The sequence below is a fragment of the Bufo bufo genome, chromosome 5, assembly GCF_905171765.1.
Source record: "Bufo bufo chromosome 5, aBufBuf1.1, whole genome shotgun sequence".
Classification (NCBI taxonomy): domain Eukaryota; kingdom Metazoa; phylum Chordata; class Amphibia; order Anura; family Bufonidae; genus Bufo; species Bufo bufo.
Genome location: NC_053393.1, coordinates 206,482,842 through 206,506,622, shown reverse-complemented (window position 1 = coordinate 206,506,622; position 23,781 = coordinate 206,482,842). Strand labels below are relative to the sequence as shown.

Here is a 23,781-nt window from a genome sequence, read left to right as displayed (position 1 = left end):
TGGCACTGTTATGGGGGGTGGTGATCTGTGGATGGCACTGTTATGGGGGGTGGTGATCTGTGGATGGCACTGTTATGGGGGGGTGGTGATCTGTGGATGGCACTGTTATGGGGGGGTGGTGATCTGTGGATGGCACTGTTATGGGGTGGTGATCTGTGGATGGCACTGTTATGGGGGGTGGATCTGTGGATGGCACTGCTATATATGTGTCACCCACAGATCCCCCACCCCATAACAGTGCCATCCACATATCCCCCACCCCATAATAGTGGCATCCACAAATGCCCTAATATACCGGAGCCACAGTAATCCTGTGGGAGGGGCCGGTGTCATGCAAATGCGGCGGGGCCGGTGCGGTCACTGTACTCCGGCCCCACCGCTCACTCACTGCTTTATTGCCTAAACATTTTATAATAATAGCTTATTATAAAATGCCGCCTACTTTATGAATGAAGTAGGCCGCGAAGGCAAGTGACGTCAGTGAGATACGCCGACCGCCCTGCTCTGCCTGCTACAGGACATTTAGTAAGTAGTACAGATGAGGCTGGGGATCGGAACTTCAATGAAAGCTATTATTATAAAATGTTTAGGCATTAAGGAAGTGAGTGAGCGGTAGGGCCGGAGTACAGTGACCGCACCGGCCCCGCCGCATTTGCATGACACCGGCCCCTCCTCCCTCCCTCGTCCAGCTGATGCATCGCAGTCTACAATGCTGCAGCATCACAGACTGCGATGTAAAATGGCAGCATTCGCCCCATAAGACGCAGGGGCATTTTTCCTCCACTTTTGGGGGGGGAAAAGTGCGTCTTATGGGGCGAAAAATATGGTATACCACTAAATAGTACCAATAAAGGTGTCACCTTATCGTATGATTTTCAAAATGAGGTCGCTTTTTTGGAGTTTCTACTCTAGGGGTGCATCAGGGGGTCTTTAAAAGGTCATATGGCAACTTAAATTATCCCAATGAAATCTGCCCTCCAAAATCCATATGGTGCTCCTTTCCTTCTGCCCCCTGCCGTGTGCCCATACAGCAGTTTACGACCACATAACGGGGGTCACTGTAAACTACAGAACCGGGGTAATAGATATTGAATTTTATTTGGCTGTTAACCCTTGATGGGTTACAGGGGGGAAAAAAAAAAATTAAAATGGAAAATGTGCCAAAAAAGTGAAATTTAAAAATTTAAATCTACTTTTTCCTTTAATTCTTGTGGAACACCTAAAGGGTTAACAAAGTTAGTAAAATCAGTTTTAAATAACTTGAGGGTGTGTAGTTTCTACAATGGGGTCATTTATGGGTGGTTTCCACTATGTAAGCCCCACAAAGTGACTTTAAAATTTAAGTGGTCCTTTAAAAAGTGGGTTTCGGAAATTTTCTTAAAAATTAAAAAAATTTGCTTCTAAAATTCTAAGCTTAATAAGATCCTAAATAATAAAATTACATTTACAAAATGATGCAAACATGACAGAGGGCATATGGGAAATGTAAAGTAATAACTCTTTTATTATGTATCACTATCTGCCTTAGGGCTGTTTCACACGAGCGGATGACAAGCACGGCATCCGCTCATGTGAAACAGCCCTCAAAAGCAGATAAATGCAAATTTAGAAAATTGCTAATTTTTTCAAATTTTCGGTAAATTTTGTATTTAATAAATAAAGGTGAATTATATCGACTAAAATTTTTCACTATCATGAAGTACAATGTGTCACGAGAAAATAAACTCAGAATGGCTTGGAAAAGTAAAAGCATTCCAACGTTATTACCACATAAAGTGACACATGTCAAGTTTCCCAAAAAAATAGCCTGGTCCTTAACTCTTTCATGACTGGGCCCAAAAAGGCCTGGCAGCTTTTAGTGATTTTGTGCATGTGGTGGTTTAGTGACCACAGCTTTTTTATTTGTTTGACTACCAAAATAATTTTAGTGATTTTTTTTTTTTCTTGACACTTAGGACTTTTTTTTAGAATGTTTTTTTAGAGTTTTTTTTATCTTCTTTTAGGTTTAATTTGGAAGAAAAAAGCTACTTATTATTAAAAAGATATAAATTAAAAAAAGAAAAAATAATTTCTTAAATATTAAAACTGACACAAAAATGTATTATTGCAATGGGTTCCCTACTTTGTGACGATCGTTTTTATATATAACATGTATAGGTTTGAGAGAACGGGGCGACTATGGTGACAGTTTCTGTTAGCAACTGCATTTTTTTTATTTGTATTTTTTATTATTGTTTTTTTTTTTACTTATATTTTTATTTCTTTTTGGCACATAATATGTCCCTCAGGAGTTCATTCAAAGACCTCTGGAGGACACTTACCTCAGGAAGCCAGGGAGTTCGTTAGTCGGAACATGGATGTGTTCTCGGAACTCCCTGGACGCACTTCCATAATCCAGCATGATATTGTCAACGAGGCCCAGGCAAAAGTCCAGTTAAAACCGTACCGAGTGGCCGAGGCTTGGCGAAATGCCATCTCGGAGGAAGTGCAGCTAATGCTGAGGCTGGATATCATCTAGGAGTCTAAAAGTGAGTGGGCCAGCCCAATAGTTCTAATACCCAAGCCAGACGGGACATTATGGTTCTGTAATGATTTTCATAAATTAAATGAGATTTCTAAATTTGATGCATATCCCATGCCCCGGGTGGATGAGCTAATCGAGCAGTTAGGACAGGCAAGGTATTTCTTGGTCTTGGACCTCACCAAAGAGTACTGGCAAGTGCCCTTAATGGAGGTTGCCAAAGAAAAAACTGCCTTCCTCACCCTTGAGGGGCTGTATCAATATAAGGTTACCTTTTGGCCTTCATGGCGCCTCCCCACGTTTCAACGATTAATTGACATTGTACTTTGTCTCCATTGTAGGTACGCCTCGGCTTACCTGGACGATATTGTCATTCATAGTACCGACTGGGAGAGTCACCTGTCCAAGGCGCAGGCCGTAGAGGACTACCTTCGGAAGGCTGGACTAACCACTAACCCAAAAAAATGTGCGATAGGGTTAGAGGAGATTAAATACGGTACCTAGGATATGTCATTGGGCGCGGACTCATCAAACCCCAATTGAACAAAATAGAGGCGATACAAAACTGTCCCCAACCTGTCACCACTAGGCAAGTAAAGTCATTCCTGGGAATGGTGGGCTATTACATGAGGTTTGTCCCCCACTTTGCTACTCTAGCCACACCTTTGACAGAACTCTTGAAGGGACGAAAATCAGCGATGGTTTGCTGTGATGATCGGGCGGAAGAGGCTTTTTCCGCTTTGAAGTTGGCCCTGTGTGGGTCACCGGTTTTGGTGACGCCCAACTTCAAGAGGGAGTTCGTGGTACAAAGTAAGCCTTAGTGCTGTACTGTCTCAGGAAGTCAACAGGGAGGAGCATCCCGTTGTCTTCCTAAGCCGCAAGCTCACCCCAGCCGAGACCAGGTACAGTATAATGAAGAGAGAGTGCCTGGCTATCAAGTGGGCACTCGAGTCTCTCCGCTACTATTTGTTGGGGAGAAAGTTCTGCCTAGTGCCCGACCACTCCCCTCTCAAGTTTATGAGCCAGGCCAAAGAGAGAAATGACCGGGTCACCAGGTGGTTCTTATCCTTACAGAACTTTAAGTTCTCGGTAGAACACAGAGCAGGCCGGTTGCAGGGAAACGCGGATGCCCTGTGCCAGGTGCACTGTTTGGCATGTGTTCACCCCCTCAAGGTTGAACAAAGGTGGGGGGGGGGGTATGTGACACAGTAAAGGGAGTTGTATGGGGTGGCAGGTATTTTCCTCCCAGTGTGTGCTACTGGACTGATTAGCGGCCAGGTGGGGTCAAACACCGGACTGGACTTATGTGACGATCCGGGTTTTGACACCTAGCTGCCTTTAAAAGACAGCTGGGTTCAGCAGAAAGGATCTCTGTATTATGATCTGAGGCTTGTGCTGGGCTTGGAGGTCTGAGACCAGTGTGAGGGTTAACAGGCTGCCTAAAGTCTGTTCATGGACTCTTTGAGGCAGAACTGCCAGCTGGGTGTAAACTAACACCAAAACCAAAAGGTGACTTTTTTGTGTTGAATGTGACTTTTTGTTTTAAGAACTTGCCAAGAGTGTGAATAAACACTGAACTATTTGATTTAAGAACTGCTTGGTGCCTTTATACTGCGTCCACTTATCCTGTCTACCAGAGTGAATCCCCACAGGGCATGACACACAGGCAAAGCTGATCAGGGTCTCCTTAGACCCTGCAGCTCTGCTCCTGCCCCTGCTCCAGACACCCCCTAAAAAAGCTTTGCCGCTTCCTTCTACCTGCAACATGCGCTTTTTCAGCGCTCTCCTGATGGCACAGGAGAAGGCATAAGCGGTAATAAACCGCTCCTGTCTTCTCCTCAGGGTCCCTGCTCTGTCTGTTTGCCGGGACCCAACCTGCTCCTGCTAGATTGCAGGAGCAGGAGCTTTAATCCCAGCGCTGATCAGCAGTGGGATGAAAGTGATTCCTGTATGTGTATATACGTGCTACCTTATTGCTGGTGATATCTCTTCAAACCTCCATGTCCCACTACAAATCTCCTTCTACAAATTTCTACAACCCCTTAAACCTAATAACCATTCCTCTGACCCCTGCTCCTTTGGTTCCTCTTGCAGGAGCATTATGGAATGCACGCTCTGTCTGTAACAAACTGTCCTACATTCATGAACTTTCTATCTTTCAAAAACTTTCCTTTCTGGGTCTCACAGAAACATGGCTGACACCCTCTGACACCTCCTCCCCTGCTGCACTCTCATATAGTGGATTTCAATTCACTCCAACCCCCCGCCCCGGCTGCAAACATGGTGGAGTAGTTGGTCTTCTCCTATCAGACACCTGCTCCTACAGCCCAACTCCACTGCCACCCTCCATTATGCTCACCTCATTTGAAGTACACTCTGTTCGCATCTACTCTGCCTCCAACCTTCAAGTAGCCGTCATTTACCGCCCCCCAGGCCCAGCCACCATCTTTCTTGACCACTTTAACACCTGGCTACTACTTTTTCTTTCTGCCGACATCCCCACTATCATCATGGGTGACTTTAACATCCCTATTGAAACCTGCCACTCGGCCGCCTCTAAACTCCTGTCACTCTCTTCCTCCTTCGGCCTATCACAGTGGTCTTCCGCTCCCACCCACAGAGATGGTCACACTCTGGATCTTATCTTTACCCGCCTCTGCTCCCTATCTAACCTTTCTAATTCGCCTCTCCCCCTATCCGACCACAACCTACTCACCTTCTCTTCATTGGTCTCTTCTGCAGCTCCCCCCGGTCCACACACTAGCACACCCCCGCAGGAACCTTAAACATCTCGACTTTCGCTTGCTTTCTGACTCTCTTCTCCCACTCTCTACCATCTGTTCCCTCCAAGACCCAGATGCTGCCACACCCCCTATATAACACCACAATAGGTACAGCTCTGGACACTGTTGCCCCCCTCACACACAACAAAACCCGAAAAATTAACAGACAACCCTGGCACACCAACCTAACCAAAAAACTTAGACAAGCTTCCAGGGCTGCTGAGCGGCGATGGAAGAAATCCCATTCTAAAGATCATTTCACCGCATACAAGCAATCCCTCCTCATATTCAAATCCTCACTCGCCGATACAAAACAGGCCTCATCTCTCATATCTTCCCTGGCTCACAGCCCTAAACAACTTTTTAACACTTTTAACTCACTTCTCCGTCCCCCAGCGAACCCACCTCTCCTCTCATCTCAGCTGAGGACTTTGCCAAATACTTCAAACAAAAGATAGTCAACATCAGAGAAAGCTTCAGTACACAGTCCCCACGGACCCTCTACACAACTGCTCGGTCCTCTACTCCCAAAACCCGCTTCTCCACCATTACAGAAGAAAAAATCTCCACTCTACTCTCCAGATCTCATCTGACCACCTGTGCACTTGACCCAATCCCATCCCACCTCATCCCTAACCTCACCACAGTGTTTATCCCAACCCTAACTCATCTCTTCAACCTATCACTAACCTCTGGTGTCTTCCCCTCTGCTTTTAAACATGCTACCATTAGACCCATCCTCAAAAAGACTTCACTTGACCCATCTGCTTTTTCCAGTTATCGCCCCATATCACTTCTTCCGTATGCCTCAAAGCTACTTGAACAACATGGAAGAAGAAAAATAGAACCCGCGCTGACTTGTTAGGTAGTTGTGTAGATTCGGATATTGCCTCAATGAATGGAAATTATTCCAATACCCAGTATCTACTAACAAAATATTCGCTAACTCCTCGATTCGAATACAGCAGAATCTATGTATCAATAGTCTATGGCAGATGAGAATCCAGTAATTCAAATACAGTGTGTGCATAAGAATAAGCGCTGGACACTTACTGGTATGTGCACTGCCGGGCACACTTGATACTGCAGATGGATTCGTGTGTTGCTGGCTGCGATTCTCCTGTTGGTGTCTCTTCCGATCCGGTCTTCTGCTCACATCGTGGTATGCGCGTAGCTCCGGCCGGTAGCTCGCGTGCGCACAGGGAGGCGATGTTTACTCGTCGTCCTGGAAACCTTTCATGTGACGTCACACCCGAAGCTACGGAAGCCTCACTCTCTGGGGTCTTTCAGAGACCAAATCCTCCCTCTTAGCTTGTTCAGCTTTAGTTAGCCTGTGCACATACTGGGTATTGGAATAATTTCCATTCATTGCGGCAATATCCGAATCTACACAACTACCTAACAAGTCAGCGCGGGTTCTATTTTTATTCTTCCATTATTAGGTTTTTCCCTATTTATTGGGGTATTTTTGGCAATTAACCCCATAATGGAACCCTGCAGCGACTCAGTCCGCACATAGTTTCATATTGTGTGAGCTTATTTCCCCTATTTAGACTGCAGCGCGAGTATCTCTCTTTTTTGTTTACCTACTTAACAACATGTCCATTCAGAACTGTCCTCTCACGTCTCCTCCTGCACCCTCTTTGACCGCCTACAATCTGGCTTCCGACCCCACCACTCAACTGAGACTGCCCTTACCAAAGTCACCAATGACCTACTAACAGCCAAAACCAAGAAACAATACTCTGTCCTCCTTGACCTGTCCTCTGCCTTCGACACTGTTGACCACTCCCTTCTGTTGCAAACTTTCTCACATCATTGACCTGGCCCTCTCCTGGATCACATCATACCTCACAGAACGGACATTTTGTGTCTCCCACTCCCGCACCACCTCCTCGTCTCATTCCCTCTCTGTTGGTGTCCCAAGGCTCTGTCCTAGGAACCCTGCTCTTCTCTATCTACACTTTTGGCCTGGGACAGCTCATAGAGTCCCATGGCTTTTAGTATTACTCTTATGCTGATGACACACAAATCTACCTCTCTGGTCCAGACATCACCACCTTACTATCAAGAATCCCACAATGTCTATCTTCTATATCATCCTTCTTCGCCTTTTGCTTTCTAAAACTTAACATGGATAAAACAGAATTCATCATCTTTCCCCCATCTTGCTCAACCTCCCCGACAGACCTATTTATCAAGATCAATGGCTGCACACTATCCCCGGTCAACCAAGTCCGCTGCCTTGGAGTGATCTTGGATTCTGCCCTTTCCTTCCGACCGCACAGCCAAGCCCTTTCCACCACCTGCCACCTCCAACCCAAAAACATCTCCCGCATCCGCGCTTTCCTTAACTTTGAATCTGCGAAAATGCTTGTACATGCCTTCATCATCTCCCGCCTAGACTACTGCAACACTCTCCTCTGTGGCCTTCCATCTAGCACTCTCGCACCCCTCCAATCTATCCTCAACTCTGCTGCCCGACTAATCCACCTCTTACCCTGTTACTCCTCTGCCTCTCCCCTCTACCAATCCCTTCACTGGCTCCCCATTGCCCAGCGAATTCACTTCAAAGTACTAACAAATACATACAAGGCTGTCCATAACCTGTCCCCTCCCTACATCTCTGAGCTACTTTCCCGATACATCCCCACACGCACTCTCCGATCCTCACAAGACCTCCTTCTCTCCTCTCCTCTTATCGCCTCTTCCCACAATCGCCTCCAAGATTTCTCCTGTGCATCCCCCATACTCTGGAACTCGCTACCCCAACATATCAGACTCTCACCCACAGTGGAATCCTTCAAAAGAAACCTGAAAACCCACCTCTTCAGACAAGCCTACAACCAGTGACCCTGCTGCCTCTATACCGCCATGACCAACTTCCCCCGCACCTACTGTGTCCTTCTCCCATACCATGTAGATTGTAAGCCCTCACTGGCAGGGCCCTCTCTCCTTCTGTACCAGTCTGTAACTCATTTTGTTTATGATTAGTGCAATTGTCTGTATTATGTATGCATACCTCTTTGCAGGATAAAACTTACCAGGAAAGGTTAAAGGACCTTAATATGTATAGCTTGGAAGAAAGAAGAGACAGAGGGGATATGATAGAAACTTTTAAATACATAAAGGGAATCAACTCGGTAAAGGAAGCGAGCATATTTAAAAGAAGAAAAACTACCACAAGAGGACACAGTTTTAAATTAGAGGGGCAAAGGTTTAAAAGTAATATAAGGAAGTATTACTTTACTGAGAGAGTAGTGGATGCATGGAATAGCCTTCCTGCAGAAGTGGTAGCTGAAAATACAGTGAAGGGGTTTAAGCATGCATGGGATAGGCATAAGGCTATCCTTCATATAAGATAGGGCCGGGGGCTATCCATAGTATTCAGTATATTGGGCAGACTAGATGGGCCAAATGGTTCTTATCTGCCGACACATTCTATGTTTCTATGTTTCTATGTTTCTCATATGTACAGCGCTATGGAATGAATGGCGCTTTAATAATAAATAATTATTAAAAAAAAATAATAATCTGCATGGGGCATGTGCACATAGGACGTATATACACAGTGGGCAGTCGGGAAGGGGTTAAGGTGAAAAATGGCAAGGTCCTTAAGGTGTTAATGCTGTGATTCTGAACCGCACTACCACTGGAAAATAGCTGAGAAATGTTTTCACTGCTTGGAAACCCCTAGTCCCATTCCTGCCTCAAAGAAGCCTGGTATAGCGGATGGAAAAGCACTCAAACAAAGTGACGGCATATTGTGATGACATGGCATCACATTCTGACTGGCAGAAGAATGTCCTAAGAATGCACACTGGTGCCCCTAGTGACCCATCAGTGCATGGAAAAGGGGGCGAAATGGGGGTGGAGAAGGCAGTTCTATATAAAGAGAATGGGGAGATTTACTGAGCAAAATACAAAAAAAAATAATCTGCCATACATGCTTTTCACCATAGTCACTTTTCCACCCTTTTTGTGAATTGTCCTACGAGGAGGCGTGGCTCTGTGAAAAGGGTTGTGGTTTGGTGGGAAAGTTAGACTAGACCAGGGATGGGCAAACTTGGCCCTCCAGCTGTTGTAAAACTACAAATCCCATCATTCCCAGTCTGCCTACAGCTATCAGACTACAGCAGGGCATGATGGGATTTGTAGTTTTAAAACAGCTGGAGGGCCGAGTTTGTCCATCCCTGGACTAGACAGTCTATAGGCACACCATATTTATCATCCAGTATCAGCCACTGTCATAAATCTGCTGCAGTTTAAGACTATCTGTCGAAGCTGAAATGGTCTTTTAGAAACTTTTAGACAGTATTAGTAAATGTCGGCCTATGTTGGATCAGAAAATTACTTTTTGTTTAAATCAAGTTTTTTATGTTATATGTCTTTTTTTTTTTGGTGATTTTATTTAAAATTTCTATATATAAAAAAAATCCTAAAATCCTGCAGTTTTCACACTGGCCACTAAGTATAATAACAGGCACCACTTCTTTGTCATGATCATCACTGGCAGGATTACAATAACAGATATCACCTATACATATAGATAACACAGGATAGTTTGGATTAAGGCAGAGGAGTTTGACGTGGACAAAGGCTAAGGCGCAGTCTGGCCCAGACAAAGGCTAAGGTCGCAGTCTGGCCCCGACAAAGGCTAAGGTCGCAGTCTGGCCCCGACAAAGGCTAAGGTCGCAGTCTGGCCCCGACAAAGGCTAAGGTCGCAGTCTGGCCCCGACAAAGGCTAAGGTCGCAGTCTGGCCCCGACAAAGGCTAAGGTCGCAGTCTGGCCCCGACAAAGGCTAAGGTCGCAGTCTGGCCCCGACAAAGGCTAAGGTCGCAGTCTGGCCCCGACAAAGGCTAAGGTCGCAGTCTGGCCCCGACAAAGGCTAAGGTCGCAGTCTGGCCCCGACAAAGGCTAAGGTCGCAGTCTGGCCCCGACAAAGGCTAAGGTCGCAGTCTGGCCCCGACAAAGGCTAAGGTCGCAGTCTGGCCCCGACAAAGGCTAAGGTCGCAGTCTGGCCCCGACAAAGGCTAAGGTCGCAGTCTGGCCCCGACAAAGGCTAAGGTCGCAGTCTGGCCCCGACAAAGGCTAAGGTCGCAGTCTGGCCCCGACAAAGGCTAAGGTCGCAGTCTGGCCCCGACAAAGGCTAAGGTCGCAGTCTGGCCCCGACAAAGGCTAAGGTCGCAGTCTGGCCCCGACAAAGGCTAAGGTCGCAGTCTGGCCCCGACAAAGGCTAAGGTCGCAGTCTGGCCCCGACAAAGGCTAAGGTCGCAGTCTGGCCCCGACAAAGGCTAAGGTCGCAGTCTGGCCCCGACAAAGGCTAAGGTCGCAGTCTGGCCCCGACAAAGGCTAAGGTCGCAGTCTGGCCCCGACAAAGGCTAAGGTCGCAGTCTGGCCCCGACAAAGGCTAAGGTCGCAGTCTGGCCCCGACAAAGGCTAAGGTCGCAGTCTGGCCCCGACAAAGGCTAAGGTCGCAGTCTGGCCCCGACAAAGGCTAAGGTCGCAGTCTGGCCCCGACAAAGGCTAAGGTCGCAGTCTGGCCCCGACAAAGGCTAAGGTCGCAGTCTGGCCCCGACAAAGGCTAAGGTCGCAGTCTGGCCCCGACAAAGGCTAAGGTCGCAGTCTGGCCCCGACAAAGGCTAAGGTCGCAGTCTGGCCCCGACAAAGGCTAAGGTCGCAGTCTGGCCCCGACAAAGGCTAAGGTCGCAGTCTGGCCCCGACAAAGGCTAAGGTCGCAGTCTGGCCCCGACAAAGGCTAAGGTCGCAGTCTGGCCCCGACAAAGGCTAAGGTCGCAGTCTGGCCCCGACAAAGGCTAAGGTCGCAGTCTGGCCCCGACAAAGGCTAAGGTCGCAGTCTGGCCCCGACAAAGGCTAAGGTCGCAGTCTGGCCCCGACAAAGGCTAAGGTCGCAGTCTGGCCCCGACAAAGGCTAAGGTCGCAGTCTGGCCCCGACAAAGGCTAAGGTCGCAGTCTGGCCCCGACAAAGGCTAAGGTCGCAGTCTGGCCCCGACAAAGGCTAAGGTCGCAGTCTGGCCCCGACAAAGGCTAAGGTCGCAGTCTGGCCCCGACAAAGGCTAAGGTCGCAGTCTGGCCCCGACAAAGGCTAAGGTCGCAGTCTGGCCCCGACAAAGGCTAAGGTCGCAGTCTGGCCCCGACAAAGGCTAAGGTCGCAGTCTGGCCCCGACAAAGGCTAAGGTCGCAGTCTGGCCCCGACAAAGGCTAAGGTCGCAGTCTGGCCCCGACAAAGGCTAAGGTCGCAGTCTGGCCCCGACAAAGGCTAAGGTCGCAGTCTGGCCCCGACAAAGGCTAAGGTCGCAGTCTGGCCCCGACAAAGGCTAAGGTCGCAGTCTGGCCCCGACAAAGGCTAAGGTCGCAGTCTGGCCCCGACAAAGGCTAAGGTCGCAGTCTGGCCCCGACAAAGGCTAAGGTCGCAGTCTGGCCCCGACAAAGGCTAAGGTCGCAGTCTGGCCCCGACAAAGGCTAAGGTCGCAGTCTGGCCCCGACAAAGGCTAAGGTCGCAGTCTGGCCCCGACAAAGGCTAAGGTCGCAGTCTGGCCCCGACAAAGGCTAAGGTCGCAGTCTGGCCCCGACAAAGGCTAAGGTCGCAGTCTGGCCCCGACAAAGGCTAAGGTCGCAGTCTGGCCCCGACAAAGGCTAAGGTCGCAGTCTGGCCCCGACAAAGGCTAAGGTCGCAGTCTGGCCCGGACAAAGGCTAAGGCGCAGTCTGGCCCGGACAAAGGCTAAGGCGCAGTCTGGCCCGGAAGAAGGCTAAGGCCTCTTGCACACGACTGTATACCCTCCGAGATATACGGTCCGTGAGCGGGCCATATGTCCCAAAGCGGCATTGATCGTGCTAACAGGAGTACACAGCATCATAGATTACAATGATGCTGTGGACGTCGGGCCGCCCGGGTGCTATTGTCCCGTACTCATATGATCTTATGAGTGCAGGACAATAGCACACCAGACGGCCCGACGTGCACAGCATCATTGTAATCTAAGATGTTGTGTACGCCCGTGCGCACGATCAATGCTGCTCCGGGACATATGGCCCGCTCACGAACCGTATATCTCAGAGGGCATACGATCGTGTGCAAGAGGCCTAAGGTAGAGTTCTGTCTGAGGTCTGGATTAAAGGAAAGTCTGGTCTGAGGGCTGGATTAAGGTGGAGCCTAGTCTAGATTTGGAATTAAAGTGGAGTCAGGTGTGGGGCCTGAGTCTGGTCTGGGGTTTGGATTACAGCACAATCTGATGTAGGCAGAGTGTGTGTGGTCTGGTGTCTGGATTATGGTGGAGTCTCATCTGGGCTGTGTATTAAATGCAGAGTCTGGGGGGTCTGTACTAAGAAAGCTTCTGGTCTGGGGGGTCAAGTGCGCAGGTTGGTGGTGTGTTCTATGGTAAAGGCTTTACATGCCCCCTCCTATAAACTGGTAGTAAGAGACATCGGTCAGTTGAACAGTCTGGTGTGAAGCTGATAGATCACATGACTGACAGCGGAGAGGAGCTGAACTGTTGTCGGTTTCCAATGGCAACCAGCAGCATTTTGAAAGCAGCTACATATATGAATGGAGTGAAGTTAATTCAATGAGAACAGTGCAAAACCAGCAAAGTCTGCAGAAGAAACTCAACTTTTCTATATGAAAAGGTAAAAATAAGAAAAGTGAATAGTTGTACAGCACATACAACTTCTACACCCCTAAATCTCTTCCAGCCAGTCCCCTCGACTACACGTCTACCAACCACTGACTATTAGCAGCTTAGTAACTACTAAGGACTGTTGTTCGCGGGTGGAACAGAGACAATAAGAACTTACTGTTTGGTTGCCACGGAGAAGATTGCCTCCTATCAACAGTAACTGCAGGTAATGGGCATCGTCACTCTCAATAAAGTTTATTGTACTTGAGAAAAAAAAAGAAAAGAAAAGCAGCCGAGCTGCAAATCGGAATCACGTTCGCGAAAGAGGCGTGGTTAGGAGGAGTGACTTCCGTTTGGTTGCTAGGGAGCTGTATGAGCGGCCTTAGTAACCGTGAACTGAATAGAAGATCGGGGATTCCGTGGACGTTTAAATCCCTTGAGGAATGGCCGCCCAGCAGATCAAGGACGGGGAGTACACGGCAACCATCTATAAACTGGTGAGAGAGCCCGATCACTGCATGAAATCGGCATCGATCTGCATCGTAAGGCCTGGTGTTGTTAGGAGGCCTTCTCCATCCTTCTTGAAGGGGTTCATTCTCTTCATGTTTATGACTCCTTCTTGTGTCCAGCCCTGTCTTCACTAAAAATCATCCGAAAGCTGACCCTAAATCATCACATATGTCAATTAAACCATGTGTAGCATAGGATTGCCAGAAAGGTTCTTGTTTTTCTGGAAACAGCGCCACCCTTGTTTACAGGTCGAGTCTGGTCTTTCAGCTCAGTCCCATTGACCTCAATCAGGAATTAGCTGCAATACCAGACTCTGCCCACATGGGTTGCGCTGTTCTGCTTGGTGGATGCTGCAGCCAATGACTGGCCGCAGTGACGTGTCTCCCATCCGTCATGTCACTGGATCATGCATCATATAGGGGAGACCAGAGATCTGCAGCGGTGGAGGAAGCATAACCTTATGGGCATGTTTTTCTGGGGTTGGCCTTGGTTTAAGTGAAGAGATACCAACACATTTTGGACAATTGTATGCTAGCAACCTTGCGAGAACAGTTTGGGGGGATGCCCTTTTGTGTTCCAGCATGACTGTGCTCCAGGGCACAAAACAAGGTCCATGGTTGGGTCAGTTTGGTGTGGAAGAACCGACCTTAACCCCATCGAACGCCTTTGGGATGAGCTAGAATGGAGATTGTGATCCAGGCCCTTCCGTGCACCATCATTGTCTGACCTCAGAAATGCCCTTTGGACAAATGGGCAAAAATTCCCACAGACACTCCAAACTCTTGTACAGAAGAGTGGAAGCTGTTTTAGCTGAAAATGGAAGCGGGTCATCTCCATATTAACGCCTATGGATTTAGGAAAGCTCCTGTAGGTGTAATGTGAAGGTGTCGCAGTACATTTTGTCCGTATAGTGTATATCGGTCACCGATAAATGCATGCCAACCGGACTCTCTCAGATCCTTTGCAGTAGCTCCATAGAAAGCACGTGGCGCGCATTGACTAAGGCTAGTTTCACATATACGGTACGAGATCTGGCAAGAAACAGCCTGCAGGTATTGCCGGACGGTTCCTGAATGCCCACCGGCCCCATTAACTATAATCCGTGTAGAGGTTTCTGTCCAGCCAATTCTCAGCATATTTGCCGGGTAGCAGCCAGGTCTCCAGCGGTCCTCATTATAGTTAAGGAGGCCGGCGGGCATTAGGTAGCGTCCGGAAATGCCGGATCCAGAGAGCTCAGCAGGTGGTTCCCTGCCGGATCTCTTACCACATATGTGAAACTGGCCTAATGCAGTTCTTTTTTATAAAAGTTAAAGGGGTTGTCCAGCCATTAATATTGATAACCTACTGTATCATCAGGATAGGTCATCAATATCTGATCTGCGGGGGTCCGACACCTGGAACCCCCACCGATCAGATATTACGAACTAATCTTGGGAGAATGACATAGTTAATTCTCTCCAAAAGAATCTTTCTTGGAACGTTATTTCAACGTTTATTTAAAAAAAAATGCAAAAAATGTATTCTAAAAAAAAATTCTCAAACTTTTTTGAAAGTTTCGAAGTTTTCTCAAAAATTTTCTCGAAAAAAAAAAACATCCGCATTGAACTAAGTAGATGACATCTGTAGAGTTGCAAGAGAAATGCTCTTTAATATCAATGCGGAATGAATTGATGGTGGATTGAATACTAGCTGTTTTTTTCGGGAATTTTGTGGTTCTGCAATTCTTGCAGACACCACATCTATAAAATCCCTTTACATCCAACCAATGACTATTTCGTTGTATTTTCCGTTTTGTGCATGTGGGTGCAACCTTAAGACCCAAATTGGGTGCCTTGGTATACAGGGAGTGCAGAATTATTAGGCAAGTTGTATTTTTGAGGATTAATTGTATTATTGAACAACAACCATGTTCTCAATGAACCCAAAAAACTCATTAATATCAAAGCTGAATATTTTTGGAAGTAGTTTTTAGTTTGTTTTTAGTTTTAGCTATTTTAGGGGGATATCTGTGTGTGCAGGTGACTATTACTGTGCATAATTATTAGGCAACTTAACAAAAAACAAATATATACCCATTTCAATTATTTATTTTTACCAGTGAAACCACTATAACATCTCAACATTCACAAATATACATTTCTGACATTAAAAAAAAAACAAAAACAAATCAGTGACCAATATAGCCACCTTTCTTTGCAAGGACACTCAAAAGCCTGCCATCCATGGATTCTGTCAGTGTTTTGATCTGTTCACCATTAACATTGCGTGCAGCAGCAACCACAGCCTCCCAGACACTGTTCAGAGAGGTGTACTGTTTTCCCTCCTTGTAAATCTCACATTTGATGATGGACCACAGGTTCTCAATGGGGTTCAGATCAGGTGAACAAGGAGGCCATGTCATTAGAATTTCTTCTTTTATACCCTTTCTTGCCAGCCACGCTGTGGAGTTCTTGGACGCGTGTGATGGAGCATTGTCCTGCATGAAAATCATGTTTTTCTTGAAGGATGCAGACTTCTTCCTGTACCACTGCTTGAAGAAGGTGTCTTCCAGAAACTGGCAGTAGGACTGGGAGTTGAGCTTGACTCCATCCTCAACCCGAAAAGGCCCCACAAGCTCATCTTTGATGATACCAGCTCAAACCAGTACTCCACCTCCACCTTGCTGGCGTCTGAGTCGGACTGGAGCTCTCTGCCCTTTACCAATCCAGCCACGGGCCCATCCATCTGGCCCATCAAGACTCACTCTCATTTCATCAGTCCATAAAACCTTAGAAAAATCAGTCTTGAGATATTTCTTGGCCCAGTCTTGACGTTTCAACTTGTGTGTCTTGTTCAGTGGTGGTCGTCTTTCAGCCTTTCTTACCTTGGCCATGTCTCTGAGTATTGCACACCTTGTGCTTTTGGGCACTCCAGTGATGTTGCAGCTCTGAAATATGGCCAAACTGGTGGCAAGTGGCATCTTGGCAGCTGCACGCTTGACTTTTCTCAGTTCATGGGCAGTTATTTTGCGCCTTGGTTTTTCCACACGCTTCTTGCGACCCTGTTGACTATTTTGAATGAAACGCTTGATTGTTCGATGATCACGCTTCAGAAGCTTTGCAATTTTAAGAGTGCTGCATCCCTCTGCAAGATATCTCACTATTTTTGACTTTTCTGAGCCTGTCAAGTCCTTCTTTTGACCCATTTTGCCAAAGGGTGTTGATGTCATTAGACCACACCCCTTCTCATTACAGAGATGCACATCACCTAATATGCTTAATTGGTAGTAGGCTTTCGAGCCTATACAGCTTGGAGTAAGACAACATGCATAAAGAGGATGATGTGGTCAAAATACTCATTTGCCTAATAATTCTGCACTCCCTGTATGTGATTTTAGGGGTCAGGCTCAAGAGAGGTCCTATTGTCTTATCAACGAGGAGATGGTGCCAATATCTTTTAATAATCCTTTCTACCTTTCTATATTCACTGTTAAATGGTAATATTAGGCGTAGTTGTTCATCGCACTCTATCTTAGTTATTTTTGGTAAGAAGAAGGCACTTCTGTCCATTCTCTCCACCTTCTGTAATGATCTATCTATTACCTCTGATGGATATTGTTTAGCAAGGAAATGTTCTTTTAGTTTATCAGCCTCAATCGTAAATTGTTCTTGGTTCGTACAATTTCTTTTTAAAGGTCTAAACTGGCTGGTTGGTATATCCGTCAGCCATAGTGATTCTGCACAGAGATCCCTTATCCGATAAATCATCCTTGTTTAGAAATACATTCTGTACCTTTGAAAACCTCTTTCTTCCACAATATGCTAAAGATGAATCAAAAGTGTAAAACTTGAAAAGTCCCTGGAGAATATTTGTAAGATCTGTTGGAATTCTCGAGGTTTTTTTTAGAGAAAAATTTCGGGAAAACTTCGAGAACTTTCGAAAAAAAAATTGAGAAATTTTTTTCTAATTCATTTTTCGAATACACTTTGAAATAATGTTCTATAAAAGATTCTTTTGGAAAGAATTAACTATGTCATCCTCCAAAGATTAGTTCGTAACGAAGCCTAAGGTAGCCTGGAATGATGAGATAGAGATTACATATAAACTATTTAAATATTGCATTTTCGTTTTTGGTGCGTTTTCTATGCGATTTGTGTTATTTCCGATTCCAATTGAGATGGAAACCTTCTGTTGGATATTCTATCACATTTTATACTGAAGATGAAAAAGATCTATTGAAATATCTTGAGTTAAAAGTCTCTGAGGAAAGACTCGAAAGAAAGTCGCTTATACATAATGCGAAGTATCAGATCGCATTATTTGAAAATGGAGGTTAATACCCATGTCTCTCTTTAGAATATTACTACTTTCTGAACTGACATTCACATTGTTTAAAGAAATGGATATATTGGTATTTAGAACTGTTGGGATAACTAATCCCCACCATATGACTCACTAGGTAACTATATAACTATATAATGATCCCTTTTAAATATGTTATGCTTATAATAATGGGATATAAGTGGTACATTATTCGCACAGATATCGTATGTACGCTTCTGATGCGATTTTTTTGCTATCCCCACATTATATTCCTCTCTTGCAAAACTTCTGGATACTATTTTAAATTAACACTTAAATGTCGATGGATGAGATGGGAAGAACCACATTATAGAACAGCTGAGACTGCTGAAAACCGCCCCTCCCAGTTAAATTCTGACCAATGGGTGTTCCAACCACACCCCCTTAAAACCATCTAAAATATGGAGTGCGACATATAGAGATTTACAACAGCCACTGAGGAAGAGGTCTGCAACCTCGAAACGCGTATGGAAATTTAACTACAGAAACGACGGATTACATAATCTGGAAAGAAACAGCGCGCTGTAACTTGGAATAGGTGACGTACAAAAAAAAAACCATGTGGGACGCCACCAAACACGTGATCACCATTCGAAAGTCTTGTTTGAGTCTCGATATAAATGCAATACGCCACTGAAGCTTGCATCTACACCGAACTACCGGTGCTTATATGGTAAAATAAATCATCGCTGACTAGGCGTGCGGTCTGTCCTGCTGGGAAGTGGTGAAGACATGGTAAAGAGACTGCTCTTTTTCTTTTCAGATGTTCGCCTGCCTTCCTTTCATATGCTTGCTTGCTATATAAGATATCCGTATCCATATGGTAACTATATCAAGCCATGAGTGGTCATATAATTTACTAAAGAGAATATAAGTGGTCCTACACGTTTATTTTTATATTTTTTTTACATTTATGTGGTTTTCCTAAACAGATTTTTTTGAGTACTCTGTTTACTGTTTGATCATCCATTTTCACCAGTCGATTATATAACCAACATTCGATCCAATATTCGATTACTATGGAATGATTTGTTTTAATGTTTAATGTTATGGTGATATGTTTAATAAATTCTTTTTGATGCAACTCCCTATGGCCTGAGTGCCCGTTCTATATACATACCTATTTTGGCGCTTGTTTATTGGGGTAAACATACACGTGAGCACCTGATTCCATTCGGATTGGGGGTGAGCCGCCCATTCATTTTTCCTCTAATAGTATTAATTGTGCCTTTTCTTTCTCAGATAAAGGAAGGAAGATATGGAGAAGCGGTTCAGATACTCAGCATCGAACTGCAGAAGCAATATCGGGTAATATTTTTAATACTACATGGATGGGTATGTCATGTATTTGGGTCTATTACAGGACAAAACATTTTTGTCGCAGTTTATTCACCTGTAAAAACCTCAACCATAAGGAAAACCGTGGCAAACATGCATGCATTTTTTCCAGTTTGGTTTTTATGTTTTTTTTTCCCAGTTATTATTTTTTTTTTTTTAATGGCACCTCAGCTGCTGATCGCTAACATGAAGAGAGTAGCGCACATATAGAGTGCAGTCTCTCCTCGCTCTAGGAGATGGCATCGAGGCAGACTTGACTTTCTGTGAGAGACAATGTGCTCTGTGGGAGCAGTACTCAAACCCCCACCAGTCAAAATCTTTCATATGTCACTATGACATATCAAAAGTTTTTGACACTGTAAAGGAAACCTCTGACAGGAAGACATTGTTTCTTCTTCTAGTCACTCCACCTCTCTCACCCTTAATTATTTACACTTCGGCCTTGGTGACCAGTGACCTTTTCCTGCATAGTGCTGGTAGCACATACAGTGGCGGAAATAATTATTTGACCCCTCACTGATTTTGTAAGTTTGTCCAATGACAAAGAAATGAAAAGTCTCAGAACAGTATCATTTCAATGGTAGGTTTATTGTAACAGTGGCAGATAGCACATCAAAAGGAAAATCGAAAAAATAACTTTAAATAAAAGATAGCAACTGATTTGCATTTCATTGAGTGAAATAAGTATTTGAACCCCTACCAACCATTAAGAGTTCTGGCTCCCACAGAGTGGTTAGACACTTCTACTCAATTAGTCACCCTCATTAAGGACACCTGTCTTAACTAGTCACCTGTATAAAAGACACCTGTCCACAGAATCAATCAATCAAGCAGACTCCAAACTCTCCAACATGGGAAAGACCAAAGAGCTGTCCAAGGATGTCAGAGACAAAATTGTAGACCTGCACAAGGCTGGAATGGGCTACAAAACCATTAGCAAGAAGCTGGGAGAGAAGGTGACAACTGTTGGTGCGATTGTTCGAAAATGGAAGGAGCACAAAATGACCATCAATCGACCTCGCTCTGGGGCTCCACGCAAGATCTCACCTCGTGGGGTGTCAATGGTTCTGAGAAAGGTGAAAAAGCATCCTAGAACTACACGGGAGGAGTTAGTTAATGACCTCAAATTAGCAGGGACCACAGTCACCAAGAAAACCATTGGAAACACATTACACCGCAATGGATTAAAATCCTGCAGGGCTCGCAAGGTCCCCCTGCTCAGGAAGGCACATGTGCAGGCCCGTCTGAAGTTTGCCAATGAACACCTGAATGATTCAGAGAGTGACTGGGAGAAGGTGCTGTGGTCTGATGAGACCAAAATAGAGCTCTTTGGCATTAACTCAACTCGCTGTGTTTGGAGGAAGAAAAATGCTGCCTATGACCCCCAAAACACCATCCCCACCGTCAAGCATGGGGGTGGAAACATTTTGCTTTGGGGGTGTTTTTCTGCTAAGGGCACAGGACAACTTATTCGCATAAACGGGAAAATGGACGGAGCCATGTATCGTGAAATCCTGAGCGACAACCTCCTTCCCTCTGCCAGGAAACTGAAAATGGGTCGTGGATGGGTGTTCCAGCACGACAATGACCCAAAACATACAGCAAAGGCAACAAAGGAGTGGCTCAAGAAGAAGCACATTAAGGTCATGGAGTGGCCTAGTCAGTCTCCGGACCTTAATCCAATCGAAAACCTATGGAGGGAGCTCAAGCTCAGAGTTGCACAGAGACAGCCTCGAAACCTTAGGGATTTAGAGATGATCTGCAAAGAGGAGTGGACCAACATTCCTCCTAAAATGTGCGCAAACTTGGTCATCAATTACAAGAAACGTTTGACCTCTGTGCTTGCAAACAAGGGTTTTTCCACCAAGTATTAAGTCTTTTTTTGTTAGAGGGTACAAATACTTATTTCACTCAATGAAATGCAAATCAGTTGCTATCTTTTATTTAAAGTTTTTTTTTCGATTTTCCTTTTGATGTGCTATCTGCCACTGTTACAATAAACCTACCATTGAAATGATACTGTTCTGAGACTTTTCATTTCTTTGTCATTGGACAAACTTACAAAATCAGTGAGGGGTCAAATAATTATTTCCGCCACTGTAGGTTTTACACATTACTAGACTACTTGGGGTGGTGTCCTGGCTTTATTGATGGACAAATATCCAAATTTTTGGACACGTAGCACGCTTGTCATTTTCATAGTCTGATTCATTAGGGAGTCTGGAGAAAGTCTTGGGATCCCCTCATTCTTTAGTGCTCCAATATTTTAAAGGTCTGTGTTTGATAGGATCTCTTGCTCGTCTGCCTACATGTCACCTTCCTGCATTCCTACATATCCCACCCCATAAGACCTCCAGGATATAACTATACTTACCCATGCATTTTTTTTCCATGTCCCTAAGAAGTATTCCTACGAGATTCCATTCTACATATGTTTTTTCTTGCTTTATCTGCCCCAACCCAAATTTTTTTGAAGCCACAAAATCACAAGGAATAAGGCATGAGATCATGGAGCTGGTTGGTTAGTAACTGCTCAGGTTTTCCCTGGAACTGGTTTTGATTTATCTATCCCTTTCTGTCATATTGCATTGACTGCTCCTAGTAATAAAGCCTATGGGGGAAGCTCATTGGCCTACACAGGAGAGAAGAGACCGGGTTTTCTTGAGGGGCTAAGGCACAAACCATTTGTGTACATTGGTGTGCTCCAGATTGTGTCCCCCCTCATCTGCCGCTGAAGAGCTCTACCTTTGCAAAGAATTGGCAATACTGTGCATATCCTAGTTTAGAATGGCCATGCCTGCTAAATACTCAAGATATTCCATCACAACAGACATTGTAGTATGCACCATTCATACATTGCATTTACCTCACCGGCCTAATATTGTGCCCCCTCGTGCCACCAGAATAGCTCTGACTCTTTCGAGCATGGACTCCACAAGACCTCTAAAGATGTCCTGTGGTATGGCACTAACATATTATAACTGCAGACTCTTTATGTTGTGAGGTAAGGACTCCATGAATTGGACTCAATATTCACCACATCCCACAGATGCTCTATCAGGTTGAAATCTGGAGAATTGGGTGGCAAAGTCAACACATTGAACTCTCTGTCATGTTCCTCAAACCATTTCTGAACAGAATTTGCAGTCTGGCAGGTCACATTATCCTACTGAAGGAGACCATTAAGGAATACTTTGGCCACGAAGGGTTGTACTTGGTCTGCAACACTGGTTAGGTACAGTAGTTAGTACATGTCAAAGTAATACGCACACAAATGCCAAGACCTAAGATCTCCCACTGCATGCCAGGTGCCATTGTAATGAATATAACGTAATCAATGTTGTCAAAGATATCCATGTTACTCCGGAGAGATGACCTTTGAATTACAAGCCAACTTTTATTCATCTTCCTGTTTGTCTGATGGTTTTAATCATTTTTTCATGTGATCATATATCTGACGTATATATGTCATTACATTGTATTCTAGTCCAGGGCAGGCCTGTCTCTACTGGGATACTGTTACTATCAAATGCAAGACTTTTTCAATGCCGCAGATTGCTATGAACAGCTCATGCAGATAAACCCTGAAATTGAAGAGTACAAACTGTATCATGCCCAGTCCTTATACAAGGCATGTATGTACCCAGAGGCCATGAAAGCAACTTTTATCTTGGATAGTCCTGCATATCAGAGCAAGGTAAGTGCATTGGATCTGCATGTTCTTTCCAACCTTATGTTCCAGCTTTGACCATCAATAACTTAAAGGGGTTCTCCAGGAGAATAATTTCAAATGGAACCTGTCTTAGAATGTGAGCGGGACCTGTTGCCTACACTTGCAGAGACGCCTAGGGGGTGGGCTTCACTACACACTACACTGCACTACAATAGATTTTATGGATGTAATCCTGTCTACATTATAACATCATGGCTGAGCAGCCTGACAGGAACACTCAGGCAGGTCTGCAAGGCAACCACTCCTGCTCACATTCTAGAACTGGTTGTTGGCGGCTATTTTACATCATTCCCAGAGACCATTTAAAGAGCATCTGTCAGTCGTGTCAACCCTATTAAACTAGGTCTAATGCATGGTAGTGTTGATCCTCAGATCACCATATTGTCGCCACTCTGCAGCTGTGGTCACTTCACCCTTGACAGGGCCAGACGTCTCGCTATGCCCTGTATTCTTGCACCTGCCAGTTTGGGTATCCACACATGCGCAGAGGATTAACTGCTGCTTCCTTAACAGTGCAGATACTGGGCATGCGCCAGTGACATCAGCGTGCAACAAGAAGTGGAGGAGGAGTTGAGCAGATCCACCCAGCAGCTCTCCTTGACTCTCTGTCCGAAGCAGCCACCTCTACTTCTGGGTGTATGCCGATGTCATTGGCTCATGTACAGTAGCTATCTGCGCTGCTTAGGAAGCGGAATCAGATCCTCTGCGCATACGCCAATACTCGGAACATCCGTGCAGGCACAATAATATGGGGCCAAGCGAGATGCCTGGCCGTGTCAAGAGGAGGAGTGCCTGGAGCTGGGGGGTGGTGACAGTATGGTGCTCCAAGGGCTCAGGCCAGCCCCTCTGTGCTAAAATGACCTCATTTGCAGATTACTACAAATCTGAAATACTTGGTAACGGCACCACATAGAAC

General features: G+C 45.5%; 2 protein-coding genes across 2 annotated transcripts in view; one reads left to right on the top strand and one right to left on the bottom strand.

Moving 5' to 3' along the window:
• Positions 1–13,180, bottom strand: part of NPHP3 (nephrocystin 3) — a 72,954-nt gene extending 59,774 nt beyond the window's left edge. Inside the window, exon 1 of the mRNA XM_040433273.1 lies at positions 13,122–13,180. The gene's annotated coding sequence lies outside the window, so the exon portion shown is untranslated. The remainder of the gene's footprint in view (positions 1–13,121) is intronic.
• Positions 13,181–13,306: 126 nt separating this feature from the next.
• The window catches only part of LOC121001946 (tetratricopeptide repeat protein 30A), a 59,323-nt gene continuing 48,848 nt past the window's right edge, over positions 13,307–23,781 (top strand). The window contains exons 1-3 of the mRNA XM_040433220.1: positions 13,307–13,440; positions 19,037–19,102; positions 22,620–22,829. Of these exons, the coding sequence (XP_040289154.1) occupies positions 13,387–13,440; positions 19,037–19,102; positions 22,620–22,829 (330 nt within the window). The 5' untranslated portion in view covers positions 13,307–13,386. The remainder of the gene's footprint in view (positions 13,441–19,036; positions 19,103–22,619; positions 22,830–23,781) is intronic.